The sequence below is a fragment of the Temnothorax nylanderi genome, unplaced genomic scaffold (assembly GCF_030848795.1).
Source record: "Temnothorax nylanderi isolate EJ_2023f unplaced genomic scaffold, tnyl_v1.0 TNYL_tig0279_pilon, whole genome shotgun sequence".
NCBI lineage: Eukaryota > Metazoa > Arthropoda > Insecta > Hymenoptera > Formicidae > Temnothorax > Temnothorax nylanderi.
In genome coordinates, this window is record NW_027249341.1 from 170574 (window position 1) to 193274 (window position 22701).

Consider the following 22701-nt stretch of genomic DNA (forward strand, 5'->3'; position numbering starts at 1 on the left):
AACCGAACTCCCGACGGCACGGTTACGCGGGGTCGAGCACGCTCGGCCTCGCAACGAGAGCTCTCACTGCCTTAGCCCCGGGACCCCGGAATTCTCCGGGATGCTCCTCGCGTTCTCGTCCCGCACCGTAATACCGCGTTTCTGTACGTATCCTACCGAATACCGCGTTTCTGTACGTATCATACCGAATACCGCGTTTCTGTACGTATCCTACCGCATGCCGCGTTTCTGTAATCGTAGACCCGCGTTCCAGTAATCCGCCGTATCACGCCGAGTGCATATGCACTACCGACCGTTTGTATATACCGCGCTCCTGGATTCGTAACCCGCGTTACCGTAATCCGTAGTAGCGCGCCGAGTGCACATGCACTACCGACCGTTTGTATATACCGCGCTTCTGTAATCGTAGACCCGCGTCCCAGCAACCCGTAACATCGCGCCGAGTGCACATGCACTACCGATCGTCGAACTACCGCATTGTATGCATCTAGTACACGGAAAAAGGTTTTCACCGTATGAGATCATGCAAGGCGGACCATGAAACGCGCTGCGCCCTGCCACTACGCTGGGCCGTGTCCCCCACTCTCTTCCGTCGTGCGCCCATGTCAAAACGCGCTGCCGCGCAGCAACGTCTTTCCTCGTACTAAGCACGGTATTTTTCCGTGCATCGCACCGGCTTTCGCGTTGCGAACGTAGCACGTCGTATCTTGCAGCGCTGCGCGATATTTCGACTTTCATGTGGGACTGAGAGAGTGAAAACTTGCGATTTTTTAATATGAGTGAAGACTCGTTGAAGAAGATTTTAGATCAGTGGAAGGTTGTGGAGATCTTTTACACTTTTTCACTGGTAAGTTCATAATTATATTTTAATTCCAAAAGTAAATACTACTATCCAAAGTAGCTCAAAAACAGTTTGTTGTATGAACAAAGGCTGATCTATAATGTGCTCTTTGCTTCCTGTTTTCTGCTCTTTAGGGCCAGTTTCACCAACGTCGATTAACTGTAACCTTCGATTAAACTCACTCTTCATCTCTTTCTAACTGTCCCCCTTAGAAAGAGACGAAGAGTGAGTTTAATCGAAGGTTACAGTTAATCGGAGATGGTGAAACCGGCCCTTAATCTCTTTGCGACTATCTCGTATTTCGCAATTGCGTCGCGTTACATATGGTTAACGTATGTATTTTGTGTTTTGTTACAGTTAAAAAAATTGACAGCGAAAAATTTAATTTACTTTCCAAAAATGATATTGATAATATTATACCAGCACACCATCCGTCGAAAGCTTTATTTGAGTTCTCATATAGTTTCCATAATATATTCTGAAGAATGTTTTGAAACAAATAATAATGCAACTCAATCCAAAATATCTGCAATAAATGAAGCCAATGTAACTAATCCTCAAACTAATCATGAATGTGCTTCCGTTCAGGCCGATATGTCCGATTCTTGTTTACAAGATTGTTCTGAACAAAATATGCTTCATGAATCTAATGCAACAGAAACCGATTTATACAAAACGTTTTCAAATGAAATAAATATTAGTTTTGACATAGTAAATTTTGAAAACTACGAAAAATGTTACAGTCAAAGTAAATATACTTAAATTATTATTATTTACTTATTAAAACAAATTTGAAAAATTTACGACTTAAATCATATAATTGACGTTAAACGATGCGATTAGGTCAATATTAAAGCTCCAATGCGTCTGCTTTACGTCAATTCGTAAAATAATTATTGTATTGTTTTAAATAAATACACATATTTTTAGTTAAAAAAAACAAAGACCTGTACAGACTGCTAGATGACGATAAAACCATATCAGGCAATGCGATACTTCTCGCATATGCAAAAAATTCAGATATTTCGATTTTTCGAAAAACATTAAGTCAAATCATAATTGATCACGAATTATCTATGTCTAAAAAATCTTCACCTGAATTTGCGTAAGATGCTATTTCATTTAATGTTAATTTGTATTTACAATGTATAGCTTATGTTAAACAATTTGTAATACTGTCAATCTATTTGATTTATAAAAAATTCTTTTTATTTCAACAAAATTATTCCCTGATAGGAATCAGTTCAATTTTACATTTTATGTTTTGCATGTTTTTTATAATGCATGATAAGTATTGTATCCCACAGCTGTGAATGTGTGCTTGTACTAAATTACATGTTAACGATTTGTAATTACTTCTTTATGCTAATAATATAACACGATATTAAACAAGAAACATTCTTACATTTCTTATTGTAGCATATGTAGCAAAAGGTTCATAGAATTATCTCAATCAATTATTGAACTTTTTCCCAACGAAAAGGAAGATTTATATTATGAACCATCTTATACCGTATATGAGGAAGATAACATAAACCTGGATGAAAAAAAGGCTGTGCGAGCTAATTCGACTGGACTTTTGTATAATGCTTATTTAAAAGTAAGAGATCAATTAAGGACCGCTGGATATATATTTCCGACAAAAAAAAGAGTATTACAAAACACGTTAATACCTAAAGGTAATTTTATGTACGAAAGACTATGTTAAAATAATTCTAATGAAAAATTATTCTATTAACAAATAAAAGACTATTTTTATTAAATTCCAGTGTTAATACTTAAGTTTTCAACGCTTATGTAATTTTATGATGTTGTATCCTAATGAATGTTTTATTTATATACATACATATTACAGAAAACTCTCGCACAATAGTTGATTTTTCTATTTTGTACGAAATAATAGATAATGACGATATAAAAAAAAATTGATACTGCGAAACATGTATGGACTACATCATTTTATCATAGACAAAAAAGCTCCTTTGATAATAATAAAGGAATAAATATTATTAAAAAATTTCAGGTTTTAAAAGGTCAAGTGGCTTCATATTTGGTATGCACTTCAGTATTTCTTTTTTTATTGATTTTTTCAACCATTTATATATAGATTATTCTATTTTATGAATGAATTTTTCATGCAATTTGAATAACGTGATAATAAAAATAACTATGATTAAATTTGAACTAAATTAAACATATTTTTTATAAGTCGATTAATTACATTCATTTTTGAACAGTAACTTTTAAAATATTTTATTGTATCTTTTTAGATTCTGTCAGACTTTGAACAGCGTTACCCAGCGCAATCTAATAATTTAATAAATAACTGGGCCAGGATTGCAGATAGCATTATTAAAACTGCAAAAAGAAAATGCAAACCTCAATCAAAGAATAATATAGAAACCAATACCATCAATCTCACAAAAGAGTCAAATTTTATAGTCACTGATTATACAAATATAAATAATATTTTTGAAAAACACAACACAATAGATGACGACAGTAAGTGCTACTATTATTACATTTTTATTTTTATATATTAACATATGCAACTTTTCCATTTATGCAATTGTTTTAGTACTAATAAATCTAATAATATTTTTACAATAATATATATTTCATTCTAATAAATCATATATATAAAAAATAATTTTCAAAAATGATTAATTTTAGATTACAAAAATACTTTAGCATTTATTCTAATACCAGCTTTAATCAAGTATCCAATTAAGTCGAAGTCTGTCTACAATAACTGGAGACCTCTCAAAGGCGATATTTTCAGTTCATTTATCCGACATATCAACGTAAGTACTGTTATGAAAAGTATGAACTTTCTCCCTAATGTGCTAGTATACTTTACACGACTAATAATTGTTACAAAGGAAGAATAAATTAAATCATATTATCAAACAAGAAACTCATCAATACGTACCTAGAAATATTAAAATATAATATGAAAGAAATGTGTACCCCGCTGAAAGAATTCAGCTGAGAAATCAGTTGATTTTTCCGCTAAGAAATCGGAAGAATTCGGAGAAGAAATAGGAGACATTCCTCATGTCAAATTCGCAGTTGCATTTTTAACTGAAAAATTAATTAAGAAATTAGCTAATTTCTTAGCTGAATTTTTTCAATAGAATAGTCTATATCGTCGACTCGTTTGGAAACTCGTTTATAGTCTTGTAAAAAAATATTGTTGTTACTTGTAACGTTTTATTGTCGTTAATGAAAACAGTTCTAATCTCATAACTATACATTTACGGAAATGTTCTACTGTCCTTATATTTCATATTATTGAACTTTGTTTATTTATTCTTTTTAATTGTACTATATTTCGTCTAATGAAAGAAGATAATTTTTGAAAAATCTGAAACTCGATCTAAAACTAGACTGCTAGATTTCGTACAAGCCGTCGATCTATAAATGTAATACGATTAAATTATAATTAAAAATTAAAATATTAAATTTTTTAGAATCACGACAAGCTGCAGGCATTGGTCAGAGAAGTAAAGTCCAATTACGAACAAAATTATATTTCTGGTCAAGCATATATCGTGTGCTGTGGTCCATTACAGTGCTCAAAATGTTACCATGTAGTAGTTGATGATTTTGTATATGATTTTAATTTAGTTATAAATGCCGTAGATTTTCTTTTTAAATTATTTTTTGTACTTAAGTTAGAGTATCCGTTTGCATGCCCACATGTGTGGTGTTTTTTGCAAAAACATGTATTCGAAATGGAAAAAGATAGAAGACTATTAGGAACCCAAAAAATTAACGAACTGATTGCAGATTTATTTAAAAGTTAGTGCGTTATAGTTAAGTTATATTAATAACAAAATAAGTTAATAAGCAAAAGGAATTTTAAGTTTGAAATCGTGATATTTTAATGTGATATTAAGTAAAAAAAAATTACTTAGTTCTGATAGTAACCGATAATAATAAGCTTGTTTTAGTTTTATGTTGAGTTTTCATAGTTCTTTTTTTATTTTTGTTACACTATTGTGTAACTATTTAAAATAGTTTATTAACTACGATTAAATAACAATAATTTTTGCATATGTATATGCAAATACGTAATAAATTGTAGAATTATTTATATCTTCTATAATTTATCACAAAAGATTATCTATTAAAATTGATTGAAGGCAATATTTCAAGCATATTAACATTTGATATAAAATCTTTTGTTTTTTTTAAGAATAGTTATATTTTTACTTTAAAACGACGTTATTTCGAAATAACTTGTACCTGTACGAGACATTAGCCACCTGTAATTTTGAAGACACTTTTGTAAGATTTTATTTTTGTAAATTTGACTTTATTTTGTAATACACGTAATAATGAAAACATTTTTAGAATAAGTTACTTTGAAATTTTTATACGCATGACTTCAATACTCAAATTATTGTCATGTTGCATTTATAAGTCTATATTAATATTAGATTTATTTACTCTTTTTATTTTGTAATTCATAAAAAATTTCTGGTATAAAACATTAATATAATTTTAAAAATGGATCTTAATCGAGATATTTTAAAATTAACCTGTCAGTTGTATAAAAATGTAAGTTTGACAAGAACTGATATTCAATCCATAATAACTCTGGTCAGAGAATTTATTTCAACGTCTTATAACCCGTTTTTGTTGAAAATGTTACAACAAAATTTGTATAAAGCAATCAGTGATGAAATTGCTAGAGAAATCAGTGAAACTTTTAATAAATATAGTGATCCTTTTGAAAACTATAGTACCGAAGACAAAAGATTAGTATTGTACAAAAAGTTGGATTTATACATTGAACCGAAAACACATTTAGTAAAAACTGAGACATTTAATACAACAAATAGAAGTGAATTGTGTATACATGAAAAAGAAATTACACTGACTTATTTACCTATGAAAAATTCTCTTAAAAATCTGTTGGAATTAGAAGGCTTGTTTGATGAATTAATATGTTATATGGATTTTTTGAAAAAAGAAAAAACTGTTTTGACAAATTTTATACAAGGTGAACTATGGGAACAACAAATTAAAAATTTTGATAAAAATGGAATCGGATTACCTCTATTTGGATATTTCGATGATGTTGAATGTGGCAATGCTTTAGGTTCCCATGCGGGAAATAATCATGTTGGTGCTGTATATGTCACGATTCCTTGCTTACCACCAAGTTACGCTTCTAAACTTGAAAGTATTATTATGTTTTGCGTATTTCATTCCAAAGATAGAAAAAAGTACGGTAACAAGGCGATATTTGATAAATTCATTGAAGAATTGCGTGAAATAAGAGAAAATGGAATTGAAATAATTGCTAATAAAAAAAAATATAAAATATATTTCCTTACTAATTTAATATTAGGAGATAACCTTGGCGTTAATAGTATCATGGGCTTTGTAGAGTCATTTTCCTCAACAGTTTTTTGTCGAATGTGCTACGCTACGCCAGATATTGCTAAAACATTAACTGAGCAAGACGATTCGCTAATGCGAACTGTGGAAAAGTATGAAAAAGATATTGAAAATATTAATGTTCGCAAAACAGGTATTAAAGAGCAATGTATTTTTAATAATTTATCTGATTTTCACGTAATAGAAAACAGTAGTGTAGATGTCATGCACGATATGTTTGAGGGAGTATGCAATTACGTGATGACTCGAATATTATTAACATTAATTTTAGACGATAACTGTTTTTCTATAGATTACTTAAATTACAAACTACACACAGAGTATTTTGATTATGAATTATCAAATATTCCGCCACAAATAAATATGGATTATGTAAAGAAAAATAATAAGCTTAAAATGTCTGCAACCGAAATTTTGTTTTTTACTAGGTATTTTGGAGTATTAATAGGAGACCAAGTTGCAAAAGAAAATAAAGTTTGGGAATTATATAAAAAACTTCGTGAAATAGTGCACATTGTTACTTCACCAATACTAAGAAAATCGTATCTGTTACAATTAGAAATGTTAGTAAGTCAACACCACAAATTATATATTAATTTATTTGGCAATTTAAAAGCTAAATTTCACAATTTGATACATTATGCTAAACTAATGTTAAAAATCGGTCCAGTAATCAAGGTTTCATCAATGCGCTTCGAATCGAAACACAGAATATTAAAATCGATTTTACAATCTTCTTGTTGTCATAAAAATATATTAAAAAGTATTGGTATTAGGTATCAGTTAAGTCAAATGAATTTACGGTTTTCTAGTTACAAAGATTTAGATATCACGCATGGTGTACAAATTGAAGATATTTTAATTAATTATTATTTTCCTTTTTCTACTGTAAAATATGCTCTTCGTTCTGTCACAGTAAATGATGTGACTTATAAATGCAAAACGATCATTGCGGCTTATATTTTAGAAGACGGATTAGAATATGGAGAAATAAGTAAAATTTATTCTGTTGATAGCAATATTTTCTTTGAATATATCCCTTTTCAACTGATTGGTTTCAATTCACATTATTTCGCTCACAGTGTTGTACCTTTAAGTAAAAAAAAAATTATACGGTATGATTCTTTGATATCAAGAATACCATGTTTACTTTTTAAAAGAGATGGCACTATGTTAATTGCGACCAGACACATATTGTAAATTATACATTTTATGTAATACTGACAATAAAGATGATAAAATAAAAATGTTTTAAATAGGCGTTATGTGCCTCCCTTCCTCCTTTCGGTTATTTGATTTTCAGTCCCATACGAAAGTCGAAATATCGCGCAGCGCTGCAAGATACGACGTGCTACGTTCGCAACGCGAAAGCCGGTGCGATGCACGGAAAAATACCGTGCTTAGTACGAGGAAAGACGTTGCTGCGCGGCAGCGTGTTTTGACATGGGCGCACGACGGAAGAGAGTGGGGGACACGGCCCAGCGTAGTGGCACGGCGCAGCGCGTTTCATGGTCCGCCTTGCATAATCTCATACGGTGAAAACCTTTTTCCGTGTATGCAGTAGTACCCCGCCGAGTGCACACGCACTACCGTCCCGGCAACTCCTGATCCGGCGAGCTAGCCCGCGTTCGATCCTAAAGATAGGCCGTTACAAATTTCTATTTGTAAGTTAGGTATAAAATTATACGGCACGACTTATATGAAAAGGCTCTGTGAAGCTACCGTTTCTTACGGTCAACTTTACCTATCTGCCCCATGTACCAACTAGTCCCGGTCTCCCCTAGCTGCGATGGACACAAAAAAGAAAGCAATTACAAAAGTTGATGGTCACAAAAAGAAAATAACCTCTTTCTCCCAAGAGGGGTAACCTCTTTCTCCCAAGAGGGGAAATCTGACCTTAAAGTTGTGAAAAACGCAATTTTATCATCGAAAGATGATGCAATGTCTCAAAATACAAATAACTGTGATGCTTGAAATATTCGACACAGATATTAGTGCGAAAGTGGAATTGAGTAGCAACGAAGTCTTGGACAACGTGTCAGCTGAACTAGACATCTCATTTGTATATAAAATTTCACAATTACCAGAACAAAATCTCATTAACGAGCAACAAATTGAAGATTTCAGTGAGATTGTACCTGGAACTACACTGCAAATCCAAGTGTTTTATTTAATACACTTTTTGTAGTCATTTTTTAAACGTTTAGAAACGTATTCAATATAAAAACACATAAAGTGCTTTTTTCAAACAATCGACAAATCATTGTTAATGTCGAGGGGCTTTTCACTTGAGAAATCGTGGATTTCCTTGTTTTAACGTTAAGAAAATCTTTTAGAAATCTTAGTAATCAACAGAAATCATTCAGAAATCTGTCAGCCATGGATAGAAATCACATAGAAATCAAAGTGGGAATCTTATAAAAGTTTTCTCAGTGTCACGCACTCACACCAACTCATACTGATTAGCGGATTACTTCGGATTACTTCGCATTACTTCGGATCTCTTTCGTGCTAACTCGAGTCTTGTCGGCCTCAGCTGACAAGAGGCGAAGTCGAGGGCGAAGTATAATCCGAGATAGTCCGAGTTCGAGATTAAAATAAAGTTTATCAAAATAAAGTAATAACCCTTCGTAAGTAGAAATAATATTTAATTTTTTTTACTAAAGTACATAAGTTTGTTGTGAATTTTGTCGTGAAACTGTGTGTAGAATAAAAATATTCGTTTTTCATGTTTCGATTCGTAATGAAATTCAGTTGTTATAAAGATTACACGGAAAAAAAATTTTGTTGACGCGGAGCCCAACACGTAGTGCTGACGAAATTGCATTCTCATAGAGTCACATTTAGAGTGGGTTAAGTTTTCGCTACTGTATTGCAGGAAAATGCCTTATGCTGTGGTAACATAAGTTGTAGTCTAAACTTTAGTTTCTTACAGCACAACGTTAGGCTAGGACAGAACTAACACTTTCGGCATTAGCGTACACTTGGCACCTGTGCTTGAGGCGTCGCTATATAGATAGAGGTTATAACCTCTATAGATAACAATAGAGGTTATGCGCAAGATTATGCGACGAATTGAGAAAAGTAAACAACTTTGGAAATGCATTGTTGCCATATGTAAGACAAAGACGCGTACATGTGCCATAAGAATAGGATTTAGCATGGTGGAATTGTCTTCCTAAAGCATAAGCAGCATAACAGTAAGGCTACCTGATGACTATGTCCATTCCAGCACTACAATATTGATGTCACAGGCTAATATTCGCTCGTCAAAACCTAACATTTTTCTCCGTGTAATGTTGCTTTATTTTTTATTTATTTTATTTTATTTTATTTTATTTTATTTATATACGTGATGCCAAATATATTGTTAATCAGTTTTAAAAAATTTATGGTATAAGTAAAAAGACTGTATAATATGGCTGTTAATTCCAGACACAGTAATAATTGTTATTTGAAAAATGTGAAGATTCTATCGGATTCTATCAAATAAATAGTATTAAAAATTTTTCTTTGTGTAATTTTATGTATTATTTCGAGTATTATTTAAGATTATTATGAATCACAAATTAATGCTTCTGTTATTAAAAAGTACTAAAAGTATTTTATGTAGTTCAAACTGTAATGTATTATGTAGTACGCAGTTACATGATTTAAATACATTTTGCAGATAAGTTGTGTAGAAACATTCGTTTTAATATACTTTTTAAAACATTAAACGAACCTTATAATTTCATACCAAAACAATTACGACTATAATGTTCGACACTGAATCATTTTTCATTCCAGTTTTTAAAACATGGTTTTTTTTAAAACAATATTTTTTTCTTGTAGAATTGTAATTACTTTTGTTTCATCAAAATAACCATTCACTTTTAACGTTTAATTCTAATAGTAATTATCTAAGATGAGACTAATAATTTGTTTAGACAATTAATAAACTAATATTTTTATTCAATTTCTAAATTTCATTCATTTTAATAAGGAATTCTCCAAATATCTATTAATATTCATCTTTATTTAAATCAGTTTTAATTGTTTCGTAACGTTTATAATATATATTTGAGTAAATATATATTTGAGATTTATTTAAGAATAAAAACAATCTAAAAACTATCATGGAAAACTATTTTTAATTTCGTACATATTTAAAAAATTTGAATTGCTTTACGTTCTTAACATCTTACTTGATTCGTACGAATATAAGTAATCGAAAAAAAAACCGATTTGTCCCGACCTCGCCCGAGTCGAGCCCGGCTCGAAATCACTGGTAATCCCGTGGAAATCACTGGTAATCCCGAAGAAATCTTAGAAATCAACATGGGAGTCAATAGAAATTTCATTGCAAATGCCGCGGTCCAAGTTCTTTGATTTCCAGATTTCTTGAGTGAAAAGCCCCTCGCGGAATCCAATGCGATCTTCCATATTGGATCGGCTTCACGGAACGTGATCCCCAAGTGTATGCGCGAACCAAATTCAGGCCTGAACGCCTGAACATGTACGGCATAGAGGAGCCGGACCTTTCCCCCGAGCGTGACCCGATCAGCGTGAAACAGGCTGAAGTAGCTGCCGAACAAACGCAACCGCGTGTGAGACAGCCCACACCGGAACCGGGACCGAGCGATTTGAGACCCGACGATAGCGGTGACAACGACGGTAAACCGAAAGTCACACGTTACACGCGTGAACGCGACGCAGAGAGAAATCGCGAACGCGGCGCGAATAAAAGCAAGTATCCGAAGAAACCGGAAAAATCGTACGATCGTGGACGTAAACTAGCTGCGATCACAGCGGAGAGTCACGCGGATAGAGAGCGCGATGACAAACGGAGTAGCAACGACGAAAGTACGAGCGAAGAAGACGAAGACGTTGAAATCGACGAGGACGAGAAAAATTGTTGCGCGATAACACGGAAGGGCGACAACCCGTAAGGATTGGTTTAAAAGGCAATTTTTATCCATCAAAATAGTCACTATTAATATCAAAAAATTTTTTCTATTTAGAAAGAAATTTTCTAATCTCTTTTTAAAACAATCTCTTTTTCTCTCTTTACCTCTCTATCAGATCAATAATTTTAAAATATAATTTATAATAGAAATAACGTTAAAATAGAATTTACTCGGAAAATGGGAAATCTTTCTCCTTAATCTAATGTCAATAAAGTACCGATGTATCAAACAAAAAAATATCGCAAAACGTGATAACATTTAGTCTGCGTTTCGTTTATTCACATAGGGAGTTATTAGAAAAATAAAAAATCTTATAATACATGTTACGTGTATTATACATTTTATTTTCCCAATAGCTCCCAATGGGAACAAACAAACGTAAGCTTAGGTTCAATTTTTAAATTTGTTATTTGTTTTTAGAATCGGATACAGCATACCTATGTTTACCGGATTCATTATCATGTTCCTATCCACGCTGATTTTTGCTTTCGGACGAAGCTACGGTATACTTTTCCTAGCGCGAGCTCTTCAGGGTATTCGGTTCATCGTGCTCTAGTGTTTCCGGTAAAAGCTTGTCTCTATTAACCCGCATTAACTTGGTGTTCACAAATGGCAATCTTATTAAATAACATAGAAAGTTTCCACACTCGTCAAGGCTATTTTTTCCCATTTCTACACAAGCATCGGTGGTTCAGTGGTAGAATGCTCGCCTGCCACGCGGGCGGCCCGGGTTCGATTCCCGGCCGATGCAAGAAAATATATTTTGCTCTAGCGTTTCTAGTTTCGGCAAAATTTTTCAAAAAAAATCGCACAAAAGGTTCTAATTTTTTTTATCAAGCATTTAAATCTTGTTGCATAAAAAATTAAAATTAAAGTTGCAATGACAGTGCAACTTAATTGAGTTACGTAAATAATTAACAAAATAAAATTCAAGAAAATTGCATCGGCCGGGAATCGAACCCGGGCCGCCCGCGTGGCAGGCGAGCATTCTACCACTGAACCACCGATGCTGTTGCGACGTAGGAGCTCTTTCTCCAATGACGTGATTGTAATACTTTCTCATATATGATTCTCCAACAGGTATGGGTATGTTAGCGGAGAGATGTCAGGACGACAAAGAACGCGGTAACGCGATGGGTATCGCGCTGGGCGGTCTGGCCCTTGGCGTCCTTATTGGTCCTCCATTCGGCGGAGTAATGTACGAATTTGTAGGAAAATCCGCCGCGTTTTTAGTCCTTTCCGCGTTAGCCTTTGGCGATGGAAATGAATATAAATGTGTAATAAAAAACACTTATCACGCGTAATTGACAAATTATGCTTAATTTATATGTTGATTTACAGTTTAAAAATATTATCTGATATGCGTGATATTATACCTCACATTCGATTATAATCTTATATTATCGCATTCAAAAATAAAAATTTCTCTTAATGCTCATGTTTCATAATAATTAATAATTTTTTGAAAAATTCTCAAGTATTGCAGCTTTTGATGCTTCAACCGTCGGTTGTGTACACGGAAGCGGAACCACCGTCGTTGAAGTCCCTTATCACCGATCCTTACATCATTTTAGCAGCTGGTACGGGAAATCTAGTTATCTAGTTATCTAGTTATATAAAATACCACGTTTCGCACTTCAAGTAAAAGATATAAGGGTTACCGGTATTCCAGGCGCGATAACGTTCGCAAATACGGGCATCGCTATGCTGGAACCGAGCCTACCTATCTGGATGATGGATACGATGGGCGCAAGCCGGTGGAAACAAGGGGCGACGTTTTTACCGGCGAGCATCAGTTACTTGATCGGGACGAATCTTTTCGGGCCGCTCGGGCACAAAATGGGCAGGTCAGTCCGGCCGGGTATCTTGCCTCAAATATAAAAATATTCTAATAATGGCGAAATCGCCAAATTTCGAGCTATATGTCGCCCGGATAGCTCAGAGCATCAGACTGACTTTTAATCTGAGAGTCCAGGGTTTGAGTCTCTGTTCGGGCGAAGATATCTTTTGCAAGATGGCCTAACGTTTTTATCTCGATATGCGCTTGTTACAGATGGCTAGCTTCCCTGATAGGACTCGTCGTCATTGGTATCTGCTTGATGTGTGTAAGTATCCTTACATCCTTACCACCGAGAAAGCGAAACAACTGCCATTTAACGTCACTTGTGTCTACGTTATGACATAAAACGACGGAATTTCGTCGACGGTTCGATTGAAATTACATATGAATCGTAATGCAATAATACAGTGATAAAAATATTTATATATTTGAATGACTTACAAATGTATACATTTCACTATATCAGAAAATGTATGAAAATTGCTTGGAAAACCGTAGTCTAGCAAATTTGTTCACGCTTATACATATAGAAATTCCGAATATATGAGTTATATTGCTTTTTGCTTTTTGCGAATGACATAAAATAAACTATAATAAATAATTTCGACCAGGAACTGGCCAGACTACTTCACTATCAGATCAAGAATTTTTATTTCAACTTCATAAAATGAAAAGTTAGACTCGATGATGAGAAATATTAGTCTATAGCTACCTGTAGTGATAGAGTTTCATTATTTTATGAAATTGGTAAACAAAAATTTCTGATAACAAATCAATTAAGTATATGCCCGCCTATCGTCGGTGAGAGCGTCGATCAGGACAGTAGTATTCCGTGGCTGTTCCTAATCTTATTTATTTTCAATTTGTTTCGCAGATTCCGTTAGCGAGAAGTATCGATCACTTGATCGTACCGAACGCGGGATTGGGATTCGCGATCGGAATGGTGGACAGTTCAATGATGTCCGAGCTGGGATATCTGGTTGACATAAGGCACAGCGTTGTTTACGGAAGCGTTTACGCCATCGGCGATGTGGCGTTCTACCTCGGGTTTGCTATAGGTACATGCACATGACTAACTTCCGCGTATGTCTCTCACATTTTACTTTCCTTTACATGATTCCAATCATTAGTTGATTATTCTCTTCAAATTCGATTGTGATTGGTCAATTTCTTACGACTAACGACTTACGACAGTTACGACACCCATTGTAGACCGGCCCTTATTTGCCACATCGAATTAAATTTTTCGTTTGGTGTATGAAATATAAATTTGCAGCGAGAATAACGTCATCGTTGGACAAATGCGTGAAAAATTGTACACGATTCGGAGTGAAAAATGAAAGACTTTATATCCCTGTTTTACAGATCTCCATGATTGAATTTAATGCAGTTTAAGATAAACCGTTGATGGACTTCTATAGAATTTATATTAGTAACAATTAATACTTTAATGGAATATAAAAGCGATATTAATTGATCAATAACGTTCGACCTTTTTATTTAGACAAATTTTTTTTTGAAAATACTTTATCCGAATTCGTTTAATTTTTTAATTTTAATTGAAATTGGAATAATCTTACACGTATATTATTTATGTGCGATAGAAATTAATTTAAATATATTTATATGTTAATGATATATTATTATATATTATTAATAGCTATTGTGCACCATTTATAAATATGTCAGTATTAATTTAAATATTTCAGTCATGTATTAATTGTTCACCAGCGATTTATCTTTCATTATTCTATTCCATAATTCGCTGTGAAAAGCGGTTTAAAACAAAAAAGAAAGGTACTGAAATTTTTAGATTGTTTTTCGAGCTAAGCATTTACATATATCTTCTTTTACATCTCCAATCTATAAATACACTCTTGATTTATTTATGAAAGTGCGAAAATATATGGAGCAATTCTCACTTTTATCCACTGTGTTTCTCGAATACAAAATAGACCTACAAGGCGTAGGCATAAAAAATAAAATATCAGTAAGTTTCAAACGTAAAAACAAGCGGGATGAATAGTATAAGAAAGATAATTAGAATAATTTAAGGAAAAATATATATGACACGTTTTAATAATAACATTACTTTTTTGTTTCAGGTAAGTTATTCCATCACGTTTGAGCCATCACAGCCATTATTTGTGAGAGCTACGTGTATGTAAGTCTTGTTGTTTCCAATAAATTAATGACTATGGCTCACGCAGGTTTCTACGGAAGCTATACAACAATTAATATAAACATGTATATTTGTCAAAATATCTTTAAATTGACTTTACACTTGCAAGAAGATGCACGGAAGTGTCCCCCTCCGATTTTGATGAGCTTTTAATATGTTGTATTCTACACTGAGAGAAAACGACATAGTTGTGGCAACTATTCGTTTGGCAACTCTGCAATTTAAGTATCTTGTAACTAGTTTTCCAAAGTAATAGGAACTAAATAGTACTGAATACTATAAAAATATAGTCACAGAAACAATATTTGTCAACTATTAGTTGATAGTGAAATAGCGCCTCAACTATAATTATTATAGTTATATAGACTCCATAAAATAAGATATGACAATAACATTTTTCCAGTTTAGACAAATATTTTTTTTTAATGAAGCATCACTTATAATTATTGTTAAGATAACTTTAAAAAATACATTCTGACAACAACGTTATACAAATATGAATAAAAATATATAACTGAGTTTTTTTATTGCTAATTAAGTAAACATAAAAATGCGCTATACGTATGTCATTGTAAAGATGTGTTTAGATTATCGGTCTAAATCGCGAGCCGAATCCAAAAAAAGAGCTTCGAATCAAACTTATTCACAGGTGCGATTGAAGTTCGGCTCGATAACGTGAATTGTGAACGCATGGTCAGCTTGCGATCGATAATGTGAACGCATGCTCAGCTTGCGGTCGATAATGTAGACGGCTCGATAATGTAGACGCGCCTTTATATTGTCGTATTTTGTTTGTCTCGAGACTCTCGAGGATATGTTGTGCGCAGTGATCCACGTTAAATCGATATAGGTGGTGTTCAGCTTTCTTCTATTGTTTTTAACGTATTCTTCTCCTCTACATCTTTTGAGAACGTGACAACGTGTTCAGGTTCAGTTCAGAGTCAGACTTGTCTTAAAAGGAAAAGGTAGCTAAGGGAGGGTCCACATTATCGAGCAAAACCGCGAGCCGAACTTCGCCGCGAACCGATCATGCGTCCACATTGGCTGTTTTCCTTTTAGTGACACAAAGGACACACTTGTTTCAAATTGACACACCTCGCTTTCCATTTACGAGTGTGTTACAACTAAAGCAGACACACTTTGACTGTTCTGAAGAGCTACGCTTTTCTTTTAGGCGACACAGGCGACACACTCGTTTCAAACTGACACACCTCGCTTTCCATTTACGAATATGTTCAAACTAAAGCAGTCACACTCCGACTCTGCTGAAAAGGAGAGTCGCAGTGTGTGTGTTTCAATTGAATCCAATCTAAGTGCGTCATACGAAAGTACTAGGTTAGGGTTGATACCTTCTGTAGAATATTTAAGGCCGTAGAGCCGGTGATGGGAGATCGGAGAAATTAGTGTAAGTGGAGCTGTCGTGGGGTAGCAGCCTAATAATCGTTTACGTGAGCGTTACTTCTGTAGTAACTTACGATTAATTCCTTCGCGTAAACAGGATTTTGTAGTAACTTACGATAATTTACTCCGCGTAAACGAGTGAATTATCGTAAGTTATTACAGAAGTAACGTTCGCGTAAACGTAGTATAAGTGCTAGGCGTGCGTGAACGAAGGATCCTGAGTTCGAGTCCCAGTCGACTTCCGTTAATTTTTTCCGTCGCTTACACTTCTTAATGCCTCATATGTACGTCGCGGATTGAATTATACTACTGGAGTGGTAACGCCGATCTCTATACTTTCCGACTTGTATACTAGCCTATCTATTCGTATCTCAAATAATTCATTATTTCGCAGCAGTCTGTGAGTCGTTACATCGTCGTTAAACTCGTCGAACGGCCTTCGCCTCTCGGCATTCTAAGAGTCAAACTTTTATACACATGTCGTTTCCACAGATAATCGTTATTACAGTCACGATCACGATCTCTCACTGGTTTCAAAGATGAATCCAGTAAGAGAATTTGCGGAAATTTTGATGGACGTCGACAGTAGTAGCAGTAGCAGCAGCAGCAGCAGCAGCAGCGGCAGTAGTAGTAGCAGTAGCAGTAGTAGCAGTCCTAGCAGCAACAGCAGCAGTGAATTTTCATCAGATAGTGATGACGAGCACAATCAGGATATTTTATTTCCAATCCTGCAAATACTCCTGGTTGGTCGAAAAAGGCATCGGATTGAAAATTATATTGAAGTTGTGCACAGCTGGACAAACGCAGAATTCAAAGAACATCTTCGACTGCAACGTGTTATTGCTATAGCATTAGTAGGTATGAAGCGTCGTCTACAATGGCAACAAGAGTAGTGGATTAAGATTATAAGACGTCAGAGTAAGCTGGTTTTCTGATGTAATAGAATAAGGCCATAAGCGAAAAAATGGTTGAATCTCATTTTCTACGGTCTACTCAACCATTTCGCTTACTTTACGCCTTTACACCCTATTACACCGGAAAACCAACTGGGTCTGACGTCTTATAATCTTAATCCACTACTCCTGTTGCCATTGTAGACGACGCTTGATGTCTTATAATCTTAATCCATTACTCCTGCTACCATTGTAGACGACGCTTGAGAATTGTAGATAGGCTTATTTTATTTATTTTATTTTTGATGTTGCAGATAGCTTTATTTTTCTATACGGAAAAATACTACCGGTAGTTGCGAAAAAATACACAAAACTATAGTAAATATTACAATAATTGCTATAATTTTGTATGTTTTCTTTGCAATTATAGTAGTTTCTTCTATAAGGGATAGATGAAGAGACATGCCTGTTTTTTTTTAAAGCTAAGTTTTTATAAATATAATTTTACCGACCTAATTTTAATTTCACCTAATTTTACTGTTGTACGTAGAATAATAAAAGCATACACACACACATACGGACATTTTTTTTTAATGCAATTTTTTGACATTTTAGAACATTCTGAACACATTGGCGACAACTAAAAAAAAATTTTTTTACGGAAACAAAGCTTCCTCTATGAGGAAGCAATAATATTAATTTGTACATGTATAAAATTGAATGCGTCTACAAAATGCAATCAAATTTTGTAAAATAATTTTTCTGTTTTTTTGTTTGTTTTTACAACAATCGATTCCTTTCATTTATCCTATGTACATAAGTATCAAGGTAAAATCATCGAAAAGTGTGTACTTTGCGAGATATTTTATATTTTATATTAAAAGTATCACGACATAATTTACAATATCTCAGGAAATTCTTAACGAAAGAGAACTTTATTATTTTGAAAACGTCTCGAAGAGATCTACAACTTTTTTCTCAAAAATCAAGTTTTATCTAAAGAAATTAGTCATCTTTAAAATTTCTTGAAAACGAGAACTTGTACGAAATGACACATTAGAATCAACAATTTCTGTTTGAAACATTCTTTTTCTAAAAACAATACTTTTGAAGATAAAAATTTATCACGCTTTATTCCACCCTGAATGTGTATAATCTAGAGAGAAAAGTTGTTTTATTTGAAGGGGGACACGTGATTTCGACGAGTCGTACAAGTCCTCGTTTTCAAAAAAATTTTTAAGTGACTAATTTCTTTAAATAAAACTTGATTTTTTAAAACACCTATTGTAGACTGGGACTTAAGAAATTGACATTCACATTTAAATTGGAGGAGAATAATTGACTGTGATTAGTAAATTTCTTAAGGCTTAAGGCTTAAAACACCTGTTGTAGACCCAGACTAAAGCTCTGTTTCGTTAAGAGTTTCCTGAGATATTTTAAATTATGTTTGATACTTTTAATATAAAATATGAAATATCTGTTTATATCTATATATTTGTTTTATATGTGTGTTTTAATTCGTAGATGATCTCGCAAACAGTGGATTTCTGCCAGAGCATAAATTTGGCCGACCAAAGATAAGTGCAGAATGGAGTATGAACATCACGCTTTGATTCCTAGCGAATACCGAACCATATCGTACGCTATCGGATCGTTTCGATGTCTCAATATCATCGATATTTCGGGTGATTTGAAGAGTGATGGCTTGGATACTGACAAAAATTGACACTGTAATCAAATGGCCAGAAGGACCTGCAATCATACAAGCATCGCAAGGCTTTGAAAACAAAAGAGGAATTCGCAATTGTATCGGAGCAATTAATTGTTCACATATTACGATCCAACAGCCAAAAGTGAACGCTGCTGATTACTGCAATCGGAAAAAGTGTTTTTCTTTAAATTTACAAGCAGTTGTTACGTCGAATATGAGCTTCACTAATATTTATTTCGGTGAACCTGGATCACTCCATGATGCCCGAGTACTGCGGCGGTCAAGTTTGTATCTGGAGTCACAAAATAATAAGGAACAGTTATTCCCCAATACAACATTTATATTAGACGATTCTGCGTACCTTTCATTACCATGGTTGGTTCCCCCGTTTAAAAATAACGGTCATCTCACGGCACAACAAGTCGAATTTAATTATTTGCATTCGTCTACGCGTATGGCAATAGAAAAAGCTTTCGGCGTATTAAAAGGGCGCTTTCGCCGTTTAAAATTTTTTAATGAACTTCGAGATATCAATTTTATCGTCCAAGTTGTTGTTGCATGCTGCGTATTACACAACATATGCATTAATGGCTTGGACGATGGGATGGATTTCTATGTCGATGATGATTGGAATGTTGATAACGTTAATATTAATATAGAAGAAAATCAAAACGAAAGAAATGATCGTCGGATGAATTTATTCCATGAAATGTTTGTACAATAAATAAATAACATTGATTATTTGTGGTTAATCCTTTATTGCATTTCACTTTACGAATTTACGACACCTCTAACCGACTTTAACAGTATAAATAGGAATTCTTTGGATAAATTCGCATAAACTTAAATAAAACGCGCATCGGGAGCGGGTTGAGTTTCATCTCTCGAAAAAAAAAAAATTATAGTAAACATAATCGTTTTGCTATCTGGGACACTGAAGCAGAAGTTGTCTACTTAAATATAATCATTCAAAAATTACAGGAAGCTGTTCAAAGTCAATGCGAAAGTGCACTACTCTCACTTTAACAGCTAAACAAAAACGATTATAGCATTGTTCGGATTGTGCTATCGTATGACCGTTGCAGTTTACAAGAAAATTTATATTTGATGCAGAACATAAACGGTACCACAGTGCGGAAGTCGCGCAAACGATTAAATGATCATGTTGATCGTTATAACGTACGCGATATCTAGAATTTGCGGCTGTGAGCAAGCGTTTATGATTCTGCAGCAAACTCATTCGTTTTTTTCTTTATAATATCGGAAACCGAGACACGTGCCAGTGAATATATTTGTGATAGCATATATATGCTAAATCCTAGTAATGACTTTTGGAAGAAAAATATCAGCGTAGTTTGCGTAATACTTTTTTTTTGTCAACAACTAGATTTTCATTGTCAGTTATCACTGTGGTGCTAGTTACATTAACCTGCTACGACAAATTATTAACAGAAAAATATCACGTAAACTACGCTAAACTGAACACAATTTGGAAAATAAAATGATATTACCTTAATTATAGGATATCGCATTTCGTCCAACAACAACAATTGATTATTGACAATGGATTATGTAACCATTGCCGTTTTTATCGATAAACAACACATAATTCTAATAAAAATTGTAATTTGGTTATGGTTATTTGCTCATTATACTAGTACAGTGGAAGTACACTTTGCTATTGTGACGTAAATTACTCTCAGTAAAATTTTTTTAATACTAAATAAAATTATATTAAAATATGTTTACCAAAGAAAATTTTAAACTATTAAATAAATTATAATTCTAACACGTATTTCATTACTCGTTTCATCAAGTTATCGTGTTTGTATGATTGATGATAGAAAGAAGTGATAAAAGAAAATGTTGAATGATTTAAATCTAACTTATATCCAACTTCTTATAATATTATTTTTTCTGTATTCTAAATCTATTAATATGTATCAAACATAATATACTTTTTAAAATAGTTATATTAATTGTATATTATGTCATATAATAATATATTTTTAATTATGTATATATAAAATATATTAAGGATTAATATATTTCAATTTTTTTTTAAATCTGTTGCATAAATTGAAATTCTTCTAAAACTAAAAATTATATACAGAGAAAACACCATCACAAGAAATTAGATGTCATTAAATTGATATAATATAGATATTGTTATATAGATATTGTTTACTTTAACCGATTACCATTAACTCTGGTTTATTAGTATCCTCTGGGTAAGTCAAGTTATATAACGCCAATAACGCTGCTTTAGCTGCCGCTTTCTTGGCATCTTTCTTGTTTTTAACTAAAAAATAAAAATTGTTATTTATATATTGTTAATAACAAAAATATTTTATAATAATTCATAGAATATATACATACCTGTTCCTAAATATTCGACTCCACCAATTTCAACAGCCAGAGTGAGTACATTGTATTTGGTGGATTACCAACACGCCTGAGCTCTGCATATGTTAGCTCTGCATCTGTTGATTGTTGTTGGGGCTTTTGAAGTAGTTTCGTAGATACCAGAGTTGGTGGTACTATAATTAGCCGTGTTGATGCAGCTGGGTTTTGCGCTGGCTGTTGTTGCGGTTGCTGTTGCTACTGTGATTTGAATCCTTGTGAGTTTTGTACGTTGTCTTGTTTATAATTGCTTTGTTGAATGGACGTAGATTGCGATGCTTGGTAACTTCCTTGTGTATTATACTGTAAAATTATACTGTATAGTCTGGAACGAAGCGTATTTTCATTAACCAAATCAAATAATTAGAAGCTACATCTTATTACCAAAAGAAAACACATTTTTTGATTGCATTAACTCTTGGAGTAATTGGCATTTCTCTTTTTCGACCCGCATTCGATCTCTGTGACGTTCATCTTTATTTTCCATTTTGCGTTTTTGTACTGTTTCTTTCCACAATAACTGCTTTTGTTTTAGTAATAATTTTTCTTTTTTTAGAGCATTTCTTTCATCAATTCTAATTAATTTTTCATTCTCCTTTTCTTTGTTCGCAGATAACATTTGCAGATGTTCGAGACATTGTTTTTCCAGTTCTAATTTTGTCCATAATCGTCACAATCCTTGCGCGATAAACAGTACACGATGCCACAAGTGTTTTTAAATTTTGTCATTATCATAGCCACAACTTCATTGGAACAATTTTCATATTCGATGTAACAACTGCTTGTAAATTTACAGAAAAACACTTTCTCGAAGTTCATTAAAAAATTTTAAAACGGCGAAAGCGTCCTTTCAATACGCCGAAAGTTTTTTCTATCGCCATACGCGTAGACGAATGCAAATAATTAAATTTGACTTGTTGTGCCGTGAGATGACCGTTATTTTTAAACGGGGGAACCAACCATGGTAATGAAGGGTACGCAGAATCGCCTAAAAATATAAATGTTGTATTGGGGAATAACTGTTCCTTATTATTTTGTGAATCCTGATACAAACTTGACCGCCGCAGTA

At 33.4% G+C, this 22701-nt stretch overlaps 2 protein-coding genes, 1 long non-coding RNA gene and 2 other non-coding genes across 7 annotated transcripts; 4 read left to right on the forward strand and 1 right to left on the reverse strand.

The window, feature by feature from the left end:
• The first annotated feature begins 624 nt into the window (after nt 1-624).
• On the forward strand, nt 625-7509 carry LOC139780452 (uncharacterized). Of its 3 annotated transcripts, XR_011720243.1 has the most exons (7): nt 625-847; nt 2261-2520; nt 2697-2783; nt 2865-2894; nt 3112-3343; nt 3515-3645; nt 4315-7509. It is a non-coding gene; the product is annotated as an uncharacterized lncRNA (long non-coding RNA). The 3 variants fall into 3 exon arrangements; XR_011720241.1 differs by having other exon boundaries at nt 2697-2894; XR_011720242.1 differs by lacking the exon at nt 2697-2783 and having other exon boundaries at nt 627-847.
• A 318-nt stretch (nt 7510-7827) lies between these two features.
• Nucleotides 7828-12013, forward strand: LOC139780450 (uncharacterized). The gene is made up of 2 exons (XM_071719074.1): nt 7828-11180; nt 11623-12013. The coding sequence occupies exons 1-2, from the start codon at nt 10750-10752 to the stop codon at nt 11756-11758; spliced, it is 567 nt and encodes a 188-aa protein (XP_071575175.1). The 5' UTR covers nt 7828-10749; the 3' UTR covers nt 11759-12013.
• On the forward strand, nt 11883-11953 carry Trnag-gcc (transfer RNA glycine (anticodon GCC)). The gene has a single exon. It is a non-coding gene; the product is annotated as a tRNA-Gly (tRNA).
• A 128-nt stretch (nt 12014-12141) lies between the features above and the next one.
• Nucleotides 12142-12212, reverse strand: Trnag-gcc (transfer RNA glycine (anticodon GCC)). Its single transcript has one exon. It is a non-coding gene; the product is annotated as a tRNA-Gly (tRNA).
• A 224-nt stretch (nt 12213-12436) lies between these two features.
• Nucleotides 12437-19981, forward strand: LOC139780449 (synaptic vesicular amine transporter-like). The gene is made up of 7 exons (XM_071719073.1): nt 12437-12479; nt 12681-12782; nt 12875-13049; nt 13256-13307; nt 13917-14100; nt 17118-17483; nt 19043-19981. Exons 1-7 carry the CDS (start codon nt 12476-12478, stop codon nt 19129-19131), a joined length of 972 nt encoding a protein of 323 aa, XP_071575174.1. The 5' UTR covers nt 12437-12475; the 3' UTR covers nt 19132-19981.
• Nucleotides 19982-22701: the final 2720 nt, after the last annotated feature.